The sequence below is a fragment of the Notolepis coatsorum genome (genome assembly GCF_963971535.1).
Source record: "Notolepis coatsorum genome assembly, contig: SCAFFOLD_364, whole genome shotgun sequence".
Taxonomy (NCBI): domain Eukaryota; kingdom Metazoa; phylum Chordata; class Actinopteri; order Aulopiformes; family Paralepididae; genus Notolepis; species Notolepis coatsorum.
In genome coordinates this window covers 93,290-111,013 of record NW_028173304.1, presented here as the reverse complement: position 1 = coordinate 111,013, position 17,724 = coordinate 93,290, and the positions used below count along the sequence as shown (strand labels likewise).

General features: G+C 44.0%; 1 protein-coding gene across 1 annotated transcript; it reads right to left on the bottom strand.

Annotated features, from left to right (window-relative positions):
• Window positions 1-687: 687 nt before the first annotated feature.
• On the bottom strand, window positions 688-10,651 carry LOC311247818 (monocarboxylate transporter 4-like). The gene is made up of 6 exons (XM_084338813.1): window positions 10,401-10,651; window positions 9,385-9,528; window positions 8,142-8,761; window positions 6,546-6,726; window positions 5,243-5,573; window positions 688-1,001 (listed from the first exon to the last, which is right to left on the bottom strand). Exons 1-6 carry the CDS (start codon window positions 10,621-10,623, stop codon window positions 878-880), a joined length of 1,623 nt encoding a protein of 540 aa, XP_084194939.1. The 5' UTR covers window positions 10,624-10,651; the 3' UTR covers window positions 688-877.
• Between the last annotated feature and the right edge of the window lie 7,073 nt (window positions 10,652-17,724).

Below are 17,724 nucleotides of genomic sequence, written 5' to 3'. Positions count from 1 at the left end.
CTACCCCCCCCCCCCCCCCCCCTCCATTCAGGACCTTTATCCTGACATACGCCTTGTTTCAATGTCGTGAGAAAGTAGCCTTGTATCGATTGCAATATACTATATGGGAAGGATGAGGGTTGAAATGTCAACCCAATCTGATTAATCATCTTTTCGATTATAAACAAAAGTCATCTTATAAAGTTGTATGATATGAATATAAATATAAGGACTTGTAGGAACTGTGATTTTGGTCGTATTACTAATGGGTGTCTTCATGACCGTTACTAAGATTAGTGTGTTTGCACCCTCACTATCAACAGGCTTGTCAACAATCATGCAGCGAATCCTGCCCTGAGATCATTAGTGCGTGTGTGTAGTGTGTGTGTAGGCCCATTGGTGAGTGAGGGGGAAAAAGGAAGGAAAAGTGAGTCATTCTCACTTGTTCCACAGAAAATGTATTTATTATGAAACAACATCGAAGGCCTGTATTGTAGCAGCCCAGTCTGAAAATGAAATTGCCATCTGATCAAGCAAAGAATAATAATAACTTCGTTTTATATAGCGCCTTTCAGAGGACCCAAGGTCGCTTTACATAGGGGGGGGGGGGGGGGGGATGACAAATTAACAAACATAGTGGACAGACACAACATATACATATAAAGTGAGAAAGTTAGGGGTTAAAGGCCAAGTTGAAGAGGTGGGTTTTGAGCAGTTTTTTTTAAATGAGTCCAGAGTTGGGGCGGTGCGGAGTTCTGCGGGGAGGGAGTTCCAGAGGGTGGGAGCTGCCACACTGAAAGCTCTGTCCCCGAACGTCCGTAGTCTGGTTCGGGGGATGGAGAGCTGACCAGTGTCCGTGGATCGCAGGGGCCGTGACTGAGTGTAGGGGTGGAGGAGGTCAGTGAGGTACTGAGGTGCCAGGGCGTGAAGGGATTTGTAGGTGATGCGGGATTTGATGGGGAGCCATTTGAGGTGGATGACAGTGGCGAATCCTCATGGAAGCCAACGGAAGCCAGGCCTCCCTATAAAAATATGAATTAATATCAAATATGAAATATGAAAAAAAAATTATATTTAGTTTACAATAATAATAAAAAATCTTTATTTTTCATCTGTTATAATTTTTTTTTTTTTTAAATGTCTCCCTCTTCTCCTTCTCACTCTCTCTAACACACTGTCAGACTCACTGCAGCAGAGGAGACTGGAGAGGAGGCAGGGGGGAGGTGTCTTTCTCCAGCCTCCCCATGTATGTGGACTCCAAAACCAATACTAGCCAATCAGATTCGAGCTGACTAAAGCCCTGCCCACACCTTAAAACGGGCCTGTCAGCAGACCAAGTATAGTCTGGCCTCCCCTCTGCACATTTGAAAATTTTATTAACCCGTGACTGCTCCCACGGGCCGAATATTGAGATTAAATCCACGGGTACCTCTCGGCGTGCCGAAGCTTTTCCTAAATCACTTCCATCATCGAAAACGAGGGGAAAAGGTCGGCTCGCGACCCTGAAAATGTCGCGTGATTTTAAAAACGCTGTATTAAGTGAGCCTATTATGGGCTCCACGCGAGTTTTCTATCGTGGGAACATCTGGGTGTCCCGCAACTTTTACTCATTCACATGTAGCCCCGAAAATGCTTAGAAAAGGAAAGCCGAAAGCGTGGAATAAACTCGCCGAAACGGAAAAGTGTCCCACGGGCGCGCCGTGATTCCGATCCGCGTGAAAATATTCACGGCCATAGAGGAGACCGTGGGACACCTTTTTGCAACCGAATATGTGTCTCGAATTTGCTCCGACGCGGCGCGCAAAATCGTGCAAGGAAAAATCAGAACCAAAAATGAACCAATGCTCCAGCAGTATTAATGACCCTGATGTAAACAAGACAAACGTCTTTCTCTGGTCTGCATCCCCTTATACAATTGTGTGTATTGAGCCGTACTGTATTGTACCCATTCTGCAATCTGTTAAATAAATAAAAAGAAAGTTTGACTGGCCGCCGAGCCATACTGTAGTGTACATGGTGACTGCTTGACTTAAAAAAAAAAAAAAAAAAGAAAAAATTTATTGGCATCCCCTGTTATTTTACCGATGCCACTGGTGGATGAGGGTGGGGGTGAATGAATGAAAACTTTATTTAACAGATTGCAGAATGGGTACAATACAGTACGGCTCAATACACATGTGCTGCCAGGAATGAATGACTATAGCGAGTAAAACGCTCATCCATTTCTATAGATGAGCATTTTACATTTTGTATGAATGTCCAGAAGAGGGTGGTGTTGTTGCTGATAAAGGTGTAGTTGTTGTCAGTCGCTTCGAGGAATAGAACGACAGTAAATACTAGACACACGAGACGGAGCTGAGCGCTGGTACAGCACATAGTACATGATCTAGCATCATGCCATCTGTATAATAATACATTTAACATCTGACATGACAAGGCAGCAGGGTATTAATAAGGTGCCATGCAGTCCTTCGCAGGGAAAAGGCAAAGCACACAGCACAGTAATAAAGATATCACAGATAACATTTAGTATACTCTGAATTTGTCAATATGCCACACATACTGATATATTGAATTGTGTCCGGAAGATCACAAGCTTTTTGCACACACGTTTTTTTTTTACATAAAGGGAAAATGGGTCATATTAAAAGTTATTCTTCGGTTCAACGTCGTCCCAAGATTTCTCAACAGTCATATTATAATTGACTGAATTAAGCAGGTGGAACATATGGCAGCGAGAAGTAAAGTGTCGCTTCTTAGAATGGCACAAACGAAACAAAAAAGGCAAGAACATGTTTTGTGAAATGCCAACACTCAAAACAAAACATCATTTGAACATTATACAGCTGTGTTGTACACGGTAGCTGCTGGAGGGCACATCAATGCCCACAAAATGGCAATAAATACAGCAACATGATGAATGAAACATACATACATGTATACAGTAGATCTTCTTCAAAGGATTTATTTTTTCTTATTTGTCAACATAGCCTATACGAGAAGACCAAAACCTACAATGCATTTCTCGTAGTTCAAGCATGGTCATATCCAGAAGTTATAGAACTCCATTGTTGTCTTAAAAAGGATTAAAACACGTCACAGAGCCATACTTTGGTCAGCATAATTCATTATAACATTTACATTTACATTTAGTCATTTAGCTGACGCTTTTATCCAAAGCGACTTACAAGTTCTGTACGACAAGCCATCAGGAAGGGTACAACTCTATCAGCTGAGTAACAATGTTCATCAAAGTGTTGAGTGCTACAGTGTAGGTTCGTTTATTAGGACAAGTGCATGACAGTATGGTTAGTTAGGGTTAGATTTTTTTTTTAAATTTTTTTAATTTCAGATAATGGTTGAAGAAGTGCGTCTTTAGTCGACGGCGAACGATTGGACGGGATTCGGCTGTCCTAACTGGGGTGGGTAGTTCATTCCACCATTGTGGGGCAAAGACTGAGAATAGGCGGCTTCTCTTTGATGACCCTCCCGGAGCTTGGATAGGAGTAGGTCTGAGGCGGCCAGAAGATGCAGAGCGTAGGGGTCTTGAGGGTGTGTAGTTAGAGACCATTGACCGGAGGTAGGCGGGAGCGGTTCCCTTTGCCGCACTGTATGCCAGGTCGAGGGCCTTGAAGCGGATTGTAAGCATTGTAAGCTGTATTTAATGTGTTTTTATTTTGTGTGTGTGTGTGTGTGTGTGTGTGTGTGTGTGTGTGTGTGTGTGTGTGTGTGTGTGTGTGTGTGTGTGTGTGTGCGTACAATGGGAATGTATGGCTTCCTGGTTGAAGGCTGAGAGAGTAGGGAAAGTATTTAGAGTATAGAAGACATGCAATTGTATAGGTTTTGGTCTTTTCCTAGTTTATGCTGACGATAAGAAAAATATATAGAATTACACTGGCCTTATCCTTTAAAAATCGTTAGACGTTATGGACGTGGAAACTACTACGGTGTGTTGGTTGAAATGAATCCTGGCTGCAGGAGATAAAAAAAATGCGAACTGAGAGACAAATACACAATGAGACGTACAACAACAACCCACATTGTACCTGCAAAGAACTTACAGTAGAGCAGCGTAAGTACAACTAGTCACCTCCACGTCAAGCTAGCAGGCGGCAACAGATACCTTGACATTCTTTATACACGTCACACACAGTGGATCCACAAAGAAGTGCAACTATTACATACAACCTTCATTTCAAATCATTTGTTCTCTCTTTCCTGTAGCATTTCTGTGACAGATTACAGTTCAAGTTATTATCTTCTGTGTGTGTGCGTGTGCGTGTGTGTGTGCGTGCGTGCGTGTGTGTGTGTGTGTGTGCGTGCGTGCGTGTGTGTGTGCATACATGCGCACGATAAAGTAACTTATCCCAAGTGTTTCTGTCTGTGATTCCGGTGTGATATACAATAAAGCATAATACAACTCAACGCCACAACACACGTGCGCAGCACATTGCAATGTCTCTAAACTTCTCTTTCGTCTCCCCTCCTCCCTCCTCCCTCCTCCCTCCTCCTTCCCTCCCTCTCTCTCTCTCTCCACCTGGCCCATAATACGTCCCTCTCTCGGGTCCCTGGGGACGGACTGTGAGCAGCGGCGGTCTCCTCTTGGCGGCAGGGAGGGCCTCACCGCCGGCCTCCGTCGTGTGAAGTGAAGGAGGAGGGCGAGGTGCAGAGAGACACACACACACAGAGAGAGACATCTCCGTGAGGATAAAGCTGAGCGAGCTGGTTCGTCTCGAGGGTTGGGTACCTTTCACATTTGAACCGATACCGGTGTGCCTGTGTGAATCGATCATACCGGTACCCAACGGTATACCTTTTTTCTGTACTTTATAGTCTCTAAAAATGTAATCTATACCTACCTCAGTTGTGTGAAGAAAAAAAATCCAAACTTCAAATAACCACACTTGCGACCGTGTTCGGCTCGCCATTGCCCCGACTGCTTTGTTGTTGTTGAATCAAGTCAAATCCTATGTTAAGCGTATATTGTGCGTGTGAACGTTGACGTGAGCGGCACGCTTCATAGGTTTCGTTTCGTGGTAAACGAAACACTGACGTCGTCGAAATGAATAATAATAAAAAAAAAACGTTTAAAAAAAACTTTTTTTTTTTACAGTACCGAAATGTGGCACCGACGAATCGCACGTGAATCGGTACTCTGTAGTACCGACGACGTGATTCGGTATAGGTACCTTTAAAAGTACCTAATTCGGTACCCATCCCTATTCATCTCTCTCTCTCTCTCTCTCTCTCCATCTTTCCTCACAGAGACGTCTCGCTGTTCCCCTTCGGGTGATTCCCCCCGCCGTCTCCTCCCTCCTTCACCGTCCGCAGCGCCCGCTGTCCTGCTCCTCCGCCTCTGTTCGTCTGTCCGTTCGCCTCCCTCTCCTCCTCCTCTCGGTGGTCCCCCCCCCTGGGGCTCAGCCCCTCCATCTCCGCCGCCTCGGCCTCGCCCGCGGCCTCGGCGCCCTCCACCGGCTTCGTGGTCTTGATGCACAGGCAGTTGCCCACGGCGATGACGATGGCCGCCACCGAGACCTCGCACCCCGCCAACAGGAACACCCACATGTAGTTGTGGGTGTAATCCAGCAGTTTACCTGATAGTAGTGAGAAGAAAACAGATTCTTATTATATCTGTTTTCTATTATATTATTATATTAACGTGAGTTTGCTAGTTTGTTTGTTTGTTTGTTGTTGTTTTTCTTTGAAAGTAGCGTGTATGAATTGGACTTCAGATGAACACACTTTGTGGGGGATATTTTAAAGGAACACGGCGCCAACATTTTGGGGAAATTAGCTTACCGTCTTCTCCAGAGAGAGAGACGAGAAGATAGATACCAGTTCCCTCTCTGTGCGTTCAGTAGAAAGCTGCACCTTAGCCTAGCTTAGCACAATGAATGGAAGCGGACATGACCGGTTAGCCTATGTAAAGGCCATATGAGTGTTTTGGTTATTAATATTATTATTATTTTGGTTAGAATAGTGTCTTATTTATGTTTGAACACTAGAGGGCTCACCGCCTCCATTATAGCCCCTCTTCTATAAATAGGCTAGCTAATTACCGTAATCCCATGCACCTGTGATGAGGATACATTTTTCTACCTGTCTCACCGTTTGGAACTGACCATGGAGCAATTGACAACTGTTCTGATTTAACCCTTCATTCACCATCATTCACCTTTGGACAACAATAAACTCTGTAAACAGCAGCAACTTGGGACATTCCATATTTACATCACAAACTTTGGGACTGAGTAAGATAATTAATCGCGGGTGCATCGTGGACGCTTGTCGATTCATTGGGGAGCGACAAGCGGCCACTACAGCCTATATGCATTGTCCAACTAACACCTCTCCCCATGGCTAACCGGTCATGTCCGCTTCCATTCATTGTGCTAAGCTAGGCTAACGTGCAGCCAGATAGCTTTCTACTGAACGCACAGAGAGGAAACTGGTATCCATCTTCTTGTCTCTCTCTCTCTGGAGAAGACGGTAAGCTAATTTCCCCAAATGTTGGCCTGTTCCTGTACAGTAAGTACTAGAAGAGGCTCGTCAGGAGAACAGCTGACCTGCCCCCGGGGGTCCCACGAGCACAGCGATGGCCTCCATCAGCAGCACCAGTCCGATGGCGCTGGAGAACTTCTCCGTCCCCACGATGGACATGAGGACCTCGAACTGCAGCGCGCCCACCATGCCGTAGGAGAGGCCGAAGAAGATGCAGAACACCACCAGCCCGCCGTAGTCAGTCGCCTGTAGGTGGGGGGGGGGGGGGGGGGGGGGGGGGGGTGGGGGGGAAGAAGACATAATCTTTAACAATCTTTTTTTGATGAATGATGAATGACTTTTATTTAGGGATGCTCGATATTGGCTTTTTTACCGATATACCGATATTGTCCAACTCTTAATTTCCGATACCGATATCAACCGATACCGATATATGCAGGGTTTCAGGTAATTAACATTACATATCTCTTGTTGTGGACTTAACACAACATTATGCATACTTTTGACAATAAATAAAATCAGAATTTGTTCTTACGTGCTTGCCTGGGTAAAAAAAGGTTATAGAAATGTAAAAAAAAAATCTTTGAAAACCGATACCGATATTTTCCGATATCACATTTTTATGCCGATATCGGCCGATAATATCGGTAGGCCGATAATATCGGACATCCCTGCTTTTATTTATATAGCACCCTTCACAGCACGAATGCACTACAGCTTAGTATAAAAAACACAACAAAACAAAATCAGAAATACATGACAACAACAACAGACAGCAGTTAAAAAAACAGTGTTGCATTGGGTTTTTATTGGTGACATGACCCTTTAGTATTCAGTTGAACTTGGGGGAGGAAATGTAAAAAAAGGAAAAAAAAATGTCATTTAATAATTTAATTACATTTTTATGTTTTGTTTTATTGTTTGTTATTTCCATTGTCGTTATTGTTGTTGTTGTTACTATGTCCTGTGAAGTCCTGTTTATTGTTGTTATTACTGTATTGTGTTGTCTTGTTTCATGTAAAAGATAAATAAAATAAATAAAATAAATAAAATAAATAAAATAAATAAAATAAATAAAATAAATAAAATAAATAAAATAAATAAAATAAATAAAATAAATAAAATAAATAAAATAAATAAAATAAATAAATATATATAAAAAAAAGAGGAGTGAAAGTATTTGTTTCTTTTACAGTATAGAGGAGTTAAAGTCTTTGTTTCTCTTACAGTATAGAGGAGTGAAAGTCTTTGTTTCTTTTACAGTATAGAGGAGTGAAAGTCTTTGTTTCTTTTACAGTATAGAGGAGTGAAAGTCTTTGTTTCTTTTACAGTATAGAGGAGTGAAAGTCTTTGTTTCTTTTACAGTATAGAGGAGTGAAAGTCTTTGTTTCTTTTACAGTATAGAGGAGTGAAAGTCTTTGTTTCTTTTACAGTATAGAGGAGTGAAAGTCTTTGTTTCTTTTACAGTATCGAGGAGTGAAAGTCTTTGTTTCTTGGCTCCTCTGTCTAGCAGCAGCGTCAACACAAGTAATACAAAAGTAAAAACAGTCTAATTAAAGTTGAGCTTATTTTCATTGTGAAGTAGCCAGTAGTAAACTAGGTAAACGACACCTTTAGAGTAGCGTTTCCCCCGACACTACTACACGCTCCCTCCTCCGTACCTGTGAGCCGATGATGTCGGTGCAGCCGTTGAAGAGCATGGCGAAGCTCAGCAGGTAGACGCACCGCGGCCGCACCCACTTCATGCCGGCCACCACACCGGCGGCGGGCCGGGCGAACATGTCCACGAAGCCCAGGATGGTGAGCAGCAGGGCGGACTTGGTGTCCTCGTACTGCAGCTCCTTGGCGTAGCTCACCACGAACACCGGCGGCACGAACAGCCCCAGCACCATGATGGACGCCGCCACGGTGTAGATGAGGAACCCCCGGTCCTTAAACACGCTGAAGTCCAGCAGCTTCGTCTTCTTCTTGGGCGGTGGCTTCTTCTCCTCTTCCACGGCGGCAGCGGCGACTTCCTCCTGGTCCAGGGGCTTCGTCTTGGGGGGCACCAGGGGCCTCATAAGGGCCCCGCAGGCGCAGCAGTTGAGCAGCAGGCCGCCCAGGATGAGGAAGCCTCCCCGCCAGCCGAAGTGGTACTGGAGCGACTGGCCCAGCGGGGAGAGGCAGCACAGGGCCACGGGGCTCCCCGCCGCCGCCAGCCCGTTGGCCAGCGGGCGCTTCTCGCTGAAGTAGCGGTTCAGCATGATCAGGGCGGGCTGGAAGTTCAGCGCCAGGCCCAGACCTGGGGACCGGAGGAGGATGATGAAGATGATGATGAGGGTGAGTTTATTTTGGGTCTTTGTTTTTACAGATCAATCGAAAACACACTTGTGTGGACTTTTAAAAAAAAGAAATACTAAATAAATAATCACAAATGTACATATTCAAAGTAAGCTCACACACAAAATCCAAACTCAATGACCGAAAAAAGGAATAGGCTGAAGCACATGCTTATTTTTGCCTATCCTTTACAATTCTTAAAAAAACTAAATATACTTTAATATAAGAAAGAAAAACTTTAAAATATGCTGCAAGATATCATTATTATAATTTCTTTTTAAAGAAAAAACTAAAACAAATGTTTGATGTTTTACTCAAAACTGTACTCCTGAATTATTTTATCCTTTAGGGCCTTTTTAAATCTCCCCTGAGAAGTACACAACTTCAACCCGTCACTAAGGCTATTCCACAATTTAACTCCCAAAATTGAAACACAGGACAGGGAGAGTTTCAAGGTTCAAGTTTCAAGTTCAAGTTTCTTTATTATTTGTCGCAATAAAATACAGATATCTTACGATGAAATGCTTGTTTCTGTATGAGCCCCTGAGTGTGCTTCATACAGTATAGTGATCAGTATGTGCATACCTGTGATGACCCCGGTGGAGAGGTAGATGTGCATGATGCTGGTGGAAAAGGAAGCTATGATCATCCCCGCTGAGGCAAACAGCCCTCCGACCATCATCACGGGGCGACAGCCGTACCTGTTCACCAGGACACTGCACAGAGGACCTGGGGAGAAGCACAGACCAAAGCAAAAACTTTACCATCCTTGAAGGAGAAATGGAGCAGTCGTCAAACAGCTTATACAATCATGCACTCTATCATTCCTCTGGGCTTTGAGTAATGTAATGTTTTGCATTCATGTTGTTGTTGTTGTTGTTGTTGTTGTTGTTGTTGTTGTTGTTGTTGTTGTTGTTGTTGTCACCATCCTTTTCATTTTGGTACCTATGGAACCCGTTCTAGTGACTGGCTGGTCCTTAAGGTCCCTCTAGTTTGCACGGAGCAGGGTCAATCTGCATTTTGCTATGATGCCCCTCTATAGCTCATGGAATGAACCCCAACAGTCCTTGAGGCTTGAGATCCTCCCCTCTGTTGCAGAGTTTAAAACCTTGATCTCCAACCTTGGTCAATCAAGTTGTGCGTGTTTGAATTGATATTGTTATCCTTACTTGTCTAACTGTTATGATTGTATGCTGTGTGATTTGATATGCCTTTTTTTTTTTTTTTTTTTTTTACTTAACACTGTGTGTTTGCTTAACTCTGTATGTACACTCGACGTGACTTTCGAGTTTAAATAAAGGTTTGAAATTAAATGAAGACATGTACAGTCATGTATATTTGTATGTCTTGTATGTCATGAATGTCTTGATGAATTGAAAATGGGGGACCCCGATGTAAACAAGACCAAAGTATTTCTCTGGCCTGCATCCTCTTAGCAGTCAGTTGTTAGTATTGAGCCGTACTGTATGGTACCCATTCTGCAATCTGTTAATAAAAGTTTTCAATCGATCAATCAATCAATCAATCAATCAATCAATCAATCAATCAATCAATCAATCAATCCATTGTGTTTCCAACCCATGCGCGCGTCAGCCCCCCACCTGTGCCGTAGAGCATAGCCAGCAGTATGGATGAGATCCAGGCACAGTCACTGTACCCAACACCGAACTCTCGGATCAGCTCCTTGAAGAAGACGCTGACGGCCTTGGGGAAGGCATAGGAGAAGCCTGTGATGACGAAACAGCCGGCCAGCACCGCCCAGCCCCACCCGCCGTCCGGCGCCTTCACCCCAGTGGGCCCGTCGTCCACGGCTGCTCCTCCCATGATGGTCCTCTCTGGCTGCTCGGTCCAGGTGAGTGGTCGTCAGGTGCTGATAGGAAAGAGAGAGGAGAGGAACTTGGATGTCGTATTCTTTTTTAGTCACACTCGTTTTTTTCTTTGGGGTTAAATCAGTGCTGCGTGTCGTGTCACATAGAACTGGGTTTGTAATAACACGCATTTAATCCCATTTGATTTACCAATTACGGTTATGGCTTCCAACGATTATGGAAAACGAGATCATCGACTTTTAATAACCACGTCGTGTTTCTGAGCCGGATCATGTTTTTGTTTTTCAATTGAATTATATTTTAAACTAAAGTTCGAGGAAATCCAAAAAGTTCAATAGATACATGATGACGATGATGATGATGATGATGATGATGATGATGATGATGATGATGATGATGATGATGATGATGAATAGTATATTTTCGGTCTTTGTTTACAGATCAATCAAAAACACACTTGTGTGGACTTTCAAAAGAAGAAAAAAAATTTAATAATAATAAATAATCACAAATGTACATAATATTCAAAGTAAGCTCACACACAAAATCCAAACTCAATGACCGAAAAAAGGAATAGGCTGAAGCACGTGCTTATTTTTGCCTATCCTTTACAATTCTTAAAAACTAAATATACTTTAATATGAGAAAGAAAAACTTAAAATATGCTGCAAGATATACATTCCTTTTTTTTCTTTTTTTTTTTATATATGTTTTTTTTTACATGATGAGTAATCGTGTTAAATAATCGTGATTATTGAATTAAATAAGCCCTAATACATTGTGTAGCATATCTACTTGTGTGGCATAAGTGTAGTAAATGTGTGACCGGATGCTCGATCACACAAGACTATTCGATAGTAAAACAGTTCTGTGAGGTTGTTGACACACTGAGACCAGGTCAAGCATGTGTCCCAATTTAAAGGAACACGCCAACATTCTGGGAAATTCGCTTATCGTCTTCTCCAGAGAGAGAGACAAGAAGATAGATACCAGTTTCCTCTCTGTGCGTTCAGTAGAAAACTATCTGGCTGCACGTTAGCCTAGCTTAGCACAATGAATAGAAGCGGACAGTGCCCACTTTAGTGGTACCATATAGTCATGTTTTTATGGCATACAAAGTCAAACACTACGGGAAGCTAGGAGATAGCGGCGTCCCGCGGTTTCAGTGAGAGATGGACAAGTGTCCCATTAATTAAGAACTCAAACCTTCATGATAGGATTTTGCTATTTGACGTCACTATGCATAAGTCTAAGTTAGGACCAATTCCATCCCAACCAAACGAATAGATGAGCTTCACCCATCTATTCAGTAGAAGAAGTTCCTGCATTAAATGCTAATTATTAATATATTATACAACACTGAGTTCCAAACACGCATTGTGATTGGACAAGACGAGACATTACATGGATCAGAATCAACTTTATTATCCCCTTTTACAGTATAGTGAATGTCTTTGTTTATTTTACAGTATAGAGGAGTGAAAGTATGGGCGGCTGGGTGGCGCAGCGGACTAAGCGCTCGTCACCACCGCAAGAGACACTGGTATCGAATCCGGCTGTCAGCGGTGCCTCCGGCTTGGCCGGTCGTCATACTGGCACAATTGGCAGTGTTAGAGGGTGGGAAGCCAGTGGGTGGTATCCTGGTCGTTGTAAACAGTGACTCCTACAGGTCGGTCAGGGCGCCTGCACAGCGAGGGAGGGAAATGGTGAAGGTAGTGTGACCTCCCACGCGTTACACTTCACCAATGAGAGTCCTCGTTGCCAGGTGAAAAGAGGCTGCTGGCTGTCTCCTATGTATCGGAGGAAGCATGTGATAGACTTCAGGGCTCCCTAGATGGACCAGTGGGGGGCACATGTGCGCAACGACCAGGAAGGGGAGGGGGGAATTGGCATGAGCGACAAAAAATTGGGATGGGAGGAAAATACAGAAAATAGGAGGATAAAAAGTGGATAAAAAAAAGAGGAGTGAAAGTATTTGTTTCTTTTACAGTATAGAGGAGTGAAAGTATTTGTTTCTTGGCTCCTCTGTCTAGCAGCAGCATCAACACAAGTAATACAAAAGTAAAAACAGTCTAATTAAAGAATTAGCGGCAAAATAACAATGGCAAAAGAAATAATAGCATCAATTTACAATACAAGTGTATTGTGTGCAAGTCAGTATTGTGTGCAAGTCAGTAGCAGAGACAGCGATAACAGTCACAGTCACAGGCCAATAGCTGGACGTTAGTGCTATTTGTTCATGAGTATGACTGCCAAGGGGAGAACTTTCCCAGAGTCTGCTGACTCGTTTGCCGGACGGCAGCAGCTGAAACAGTTGGCGGGTTGGGGTGGCTGGGGTCCTTAATAATCCTGTGGGCTTTGCTGACACACCATCTATTGTATATCTCCTGGAGGGAGGAGAGCTCACAACAGCAGATGTTTTGGGCCCTTTGGCACAACTCTCTGTAGTGCTTGGCGGTTGGAGGCAGAGCAGTTTCCATACCAGGCGGTGATCCAACCAGTCAGGATGCTCTCGGTTGTGCCTCTGTAGAAGCCCGTAGGATCTGGGGCTCCATGCAGAATTTATTCAGCCACCTGAGGTGCACAAAGTGTTGTGCTGTGCCTTCTTCACCACCTGGCTGGTGTGCTTGTCCCAGATGAGGTCCTCTGTGGTGTGAACACAGAGGAACTAGAGGCTGCTGACTCTCTCCACAGCAGACATGTTGATGTTGATGTGAACACAGAGGAACTAGAGGCCGCTGACTCTCTCCACAGCAGACCTGTTGATGTTGATGTGAACACAGAGGAACTAGAGGCTGCTGACTCTCTCCACAGCAGACCTGTTGATGTTGATGTGAACACAGAGGAACTAGAGGCTGCTGACTCTCTCCACAGCAGACCTGTTGATGTTGATGTAAACACAGAGGAACTAGAGGCCGCTGACTCTCTCCACAGCAGACGTGTTGATGTTGATGTGAACACAGAGGAACTAGAGGCTGCTGACTCTCTCCACAGCAGACCTGTTGATGTTGATGTGAACACAGAGGAACTAGAGGCTGCTGACTCTCTCCACAGCAGACCTGTTGATGTTGATGTGAACACAGAGGAACTAGAGGCCGCTGACTCTCTCCACAGCAGACCTGTTGATGTTGATGTGAACACAGAGGAACTAGAGGCTGCTGACTCTCTCCACAGCAGACCTGTTGATGTTGATGTGAACACAGAGGAACTAGAGGCCGCTGACTCTCTCCACAGCAGACCTGTTGATGTTGATGTGAACACAGAGGAACTAGAGGCTGCTGACTCTCTCCACAGCAGACCTGTTGATGTGAACACAGAGGAACTAGAGGCTGCTGACTCTCTCCACAGCCGACGTGTTGATGTTGATGTGAACACAGAGGAACTAGAGGCCGCTGACTCTCTCCACAGCAGACCTGTTGATGTTGATGTGAACACAGAGGAACTAGAGGCCGCTGACTCTCTCCACAGCAGACCTGTTGATGTTGGTGTGAACACAGAGGAACTAGAGGCTGCTGACTCTCTCCACAGCAGACCTGTTGATGTTGATGTGAACACAGAGGAACGTGAAGCTGCTGACTCTCTCCACAGCAGACCTGTTGATGTTGATGGGGTCCAGCCTGTCTCCCTCTCTCTCTCCTGTAGTCCACGACCAGCTCCTTGGTCTTGTCAACGTTGAGGGAGAGGAGGTTGTTCACCCTGCACCACTGTTGTCTTCCCTGTAGGCCGCTTCATCATTGTTGCTGATTAGACCTGATCACTGTTGTGTCATCTGCAAACTTAATCACCATGTTGGAGCTGTGTGTGGCTTCACAATTGTGGGTGTACAGGGAGTAGAGGTCGGAGGGGGCTCAGGACACAGCCCTGGGGGGCTCCTGTGTTGAGGGTCAGAGCGGGGTTGAGGTGTTGGGTCCCATTCTCACCAACTGGCGCTGGTCTGACAGGAAGTCCCGAATCCAGCTGCACAGGGTCGAGGCCCGGGTGCCTGAGTTTGGTGTTGAGTCTGGTGGGACTATGGTGTTGAATACTGATCTGTAGTCAACCAACAGCATCCTCACATGAGTTATTTCCCTCCAGGTGGTTGAGGGCGTTGTGGAGTGTTGTGGCTATTGTGGATCTGTTTTGCCAGTAAGCAAATTATCTTTCGGCGATGGTCGGTAGTCCGCTACAGTTAACTTTCTTACCACGCTTCTCAAAGCATTTTACTCACTATGGGAGTGAGGGCAACAGGGCGTCAGTCATTCAGGCATGTCACCTCGTTCTTTTTTTGGCACCGGCACAATGGTGAATGACTTGAATGAAGCAGGAGGGGACTGCGCGCTTGGAGAGGGAGAGGTTGCATATGTCAGTGAACACAACAGCCAGCTGCTCCGGACACGTTCTGATCACTCGACCTGGGATGCCTTCTGGTCCGGCTGTCTTGTGTACATTGATGCGCTTCAATTCCTTGAGCACGTCAGCTTTGGCAATGACCAGCATGACTCATATTCGGCAGGGGGGGGGGGGCGGCGGGCTTCTCCTGGGAGGTTGGTGTTGTAGTTAAGAGAAACAAAATAGCTTTCGCAACTTTCAACCAAGGTGCATGAACTCGTAGAGCCGATGGATGTTCTAAAAATGATGTTCTTTATTCACATTTATTCATTCGTTGAAACCAACATGTTTCAGCAACATAATAGGTTACAATTTACAATTTAGTCATTTAGCTGTGTGAGAGGTGACTGCACCTTGTTGGAACTAGCACCCTGTGTCTGTGAGAAAAAAAGAAAAAAAAATTATGTTGTGGGACTTGTACAGCACTTTGTTCAACTTTGTCAGTGCTGTAAAGTTTAAACCTTTTTAAATCTTAGACAAACAAAACACTTTGCTTTCATGAAATATTGTAAGCCGTCATTTGAGGCTTTATAAAAGCAGCACAATGAACACAAATCTGTCAGTGCCGAGTCCGACCTCATCTTAAATAACAAACAGCAGTGCTTGTTGTAGTTAACAAAGAGAGGCAGAGTTGAATTTGCAAAAATATATATAATTTTTTTTTTTTTTTAATAATCGAATATTTTTTTCATATTCGAATCCCATGCCCATCGAACGAAGCTTCGAAGTATTTAAGACAGCCCTATTAAATGGACTGTTATATCTTATTAAATTGTGGACATTTATTCATTCCCACTTATTAGACACTATTTCTGATGGTAAAATGAGCGTACAAAGCAAAATACAGAATTCAGAAATATTAAAACGGAAAAAACGGAATTTGGAAAAAGAAATTATGGAATTTGGAAAAAAATGTAACGGATTTCATATGGCTCTACTGTTTTACGTATTGGTTCGTTCACATTCTATGCTCTACAAATGAGACTACTGTAGCCTTTTTACGGGTTTCGTTGCACTGATTGTACGCGACCAGGAGAGCTTGTGTGGGGATTTCACTGTGTTTCACGCATCGATGTTGGGAGGGCGTTCTCTTGTTCAGCCCACCTTGGCCCAACTCTCGCAGCTTGCTAAAAAAAATAAGATATTGACAGAAGAAAGTCACATAGTCCAGGCTTAAGTCATTGGATATGTTCCTGGTCCTGTAGGTCAATACAGTGCTTTGTCCTTGAGAAGGGCTGAGAGCTTTCTAAATTAGAGTGTTTTCCAATTATTAGGTATGTGTGTGTTTGTTTATGTGTACGTGTTTGTTTATGTGTATGTGTATGTGCATGTGTATGTGTATGTGTATGTGTACGTCACGTGTACGTGTGTGTGTGTGTGTGTGTCTGTGTGTGCGTGCGTGCGTGCATGGGCGTGTATTCAGTGTGTGTCTGTGTGTGTGCGTGTGTGTGTGTGTGTCTGTGTGTCTGTGTGTGCGTGCATGGGCGTGTATTCAGTGTATGTGTGTGTGTGTGTGTGTGTGTGTGTGTGTGTGTGTGTGTGTGTGTCTGTGTCTGTGTGTCTGTGTGTCTGTGTGTCTGTGTGTGTGTGTGTGTGTGTGTGTGTGTGTGTGTGTGTGTGTGTGTGTGTGTGTGTGTGTGTGTGTGTGTGTATGTGTGTGTGTGTGTGTGTGTGTGTGTGTGTGTGTGTGTGTGTGTGTGTGTGTGTGTGTGTGTGTGTGTGTATCATGAGGTAATGGTTGTTCTGCAGGTTGTAAGTACAAGAGCACAGTGTCTTGTGGTGATTTAACTATCAGCTCTCTCTTGGTGCAAATAAACTCCCCCACCACAGACAGAAAACACACACACACACACACACACACACACACACACACACACACACACACACACACACACACACACACACACACACACACACACACACGATCATAGATCCTTTTCTCACATAAAATTCCCCCATAAAATTATGTTCCCCCAAGAATTCGTCATTTCCACATGAAGATTTAAAATGTTGTCATCATCATTACTGGTGATACGATTTCAAATGCTAGTATTATTTCTCAAAGAGAACGAGAATTTGCCTTGTGCAACCTTGATCATCTATTACAGCAGTGATCACCAGGATATTACATAGAGACGTTGACAAACTCCAGGAAGTCATATTGCACAATGTTCCACTGAGCATGTACTGTATAAAGAAATCAAAATAAACTACTAACCTTCATACTGTCTTTTACTATTACGCACTTTGCTACTAAGGAATCTACCTTGCCTATATTACTATGCACTCAAGACTGTAGCACTCAAGTTCAACACTGTTTGACGAACAATGTCACTTCTTTCCACTTAACTTCTTAACTTCTGAACACTTTCCAGAGTTAATTATATTGTATATAGTTTACACTGCCTTTTTATTCCATTTTAATTTTTACTTCTCCACTGTACTATAATTCTGTGGCCTGTCTTCTACTACCTGTACCTCCCCTTCCCCTCCCCCCCTCCCCCATGCTGCTATGATACAGAATTTCCCCAAGGGGATCAATAAAGGAATATCTTATCTTATCTTATCTTACTTACCCTTATCTGCCAGAGTTGTACCCTTCCTGATGACTTGTCGTACAGAACTTGTAAGTCGCTTTGGATAAAAGTGTTCAGCTAAATGACTAAATGTAAATGTATTTGACATCTCTCATTATGGATGAGATCTAAATGCTCTGAATGACAACAGT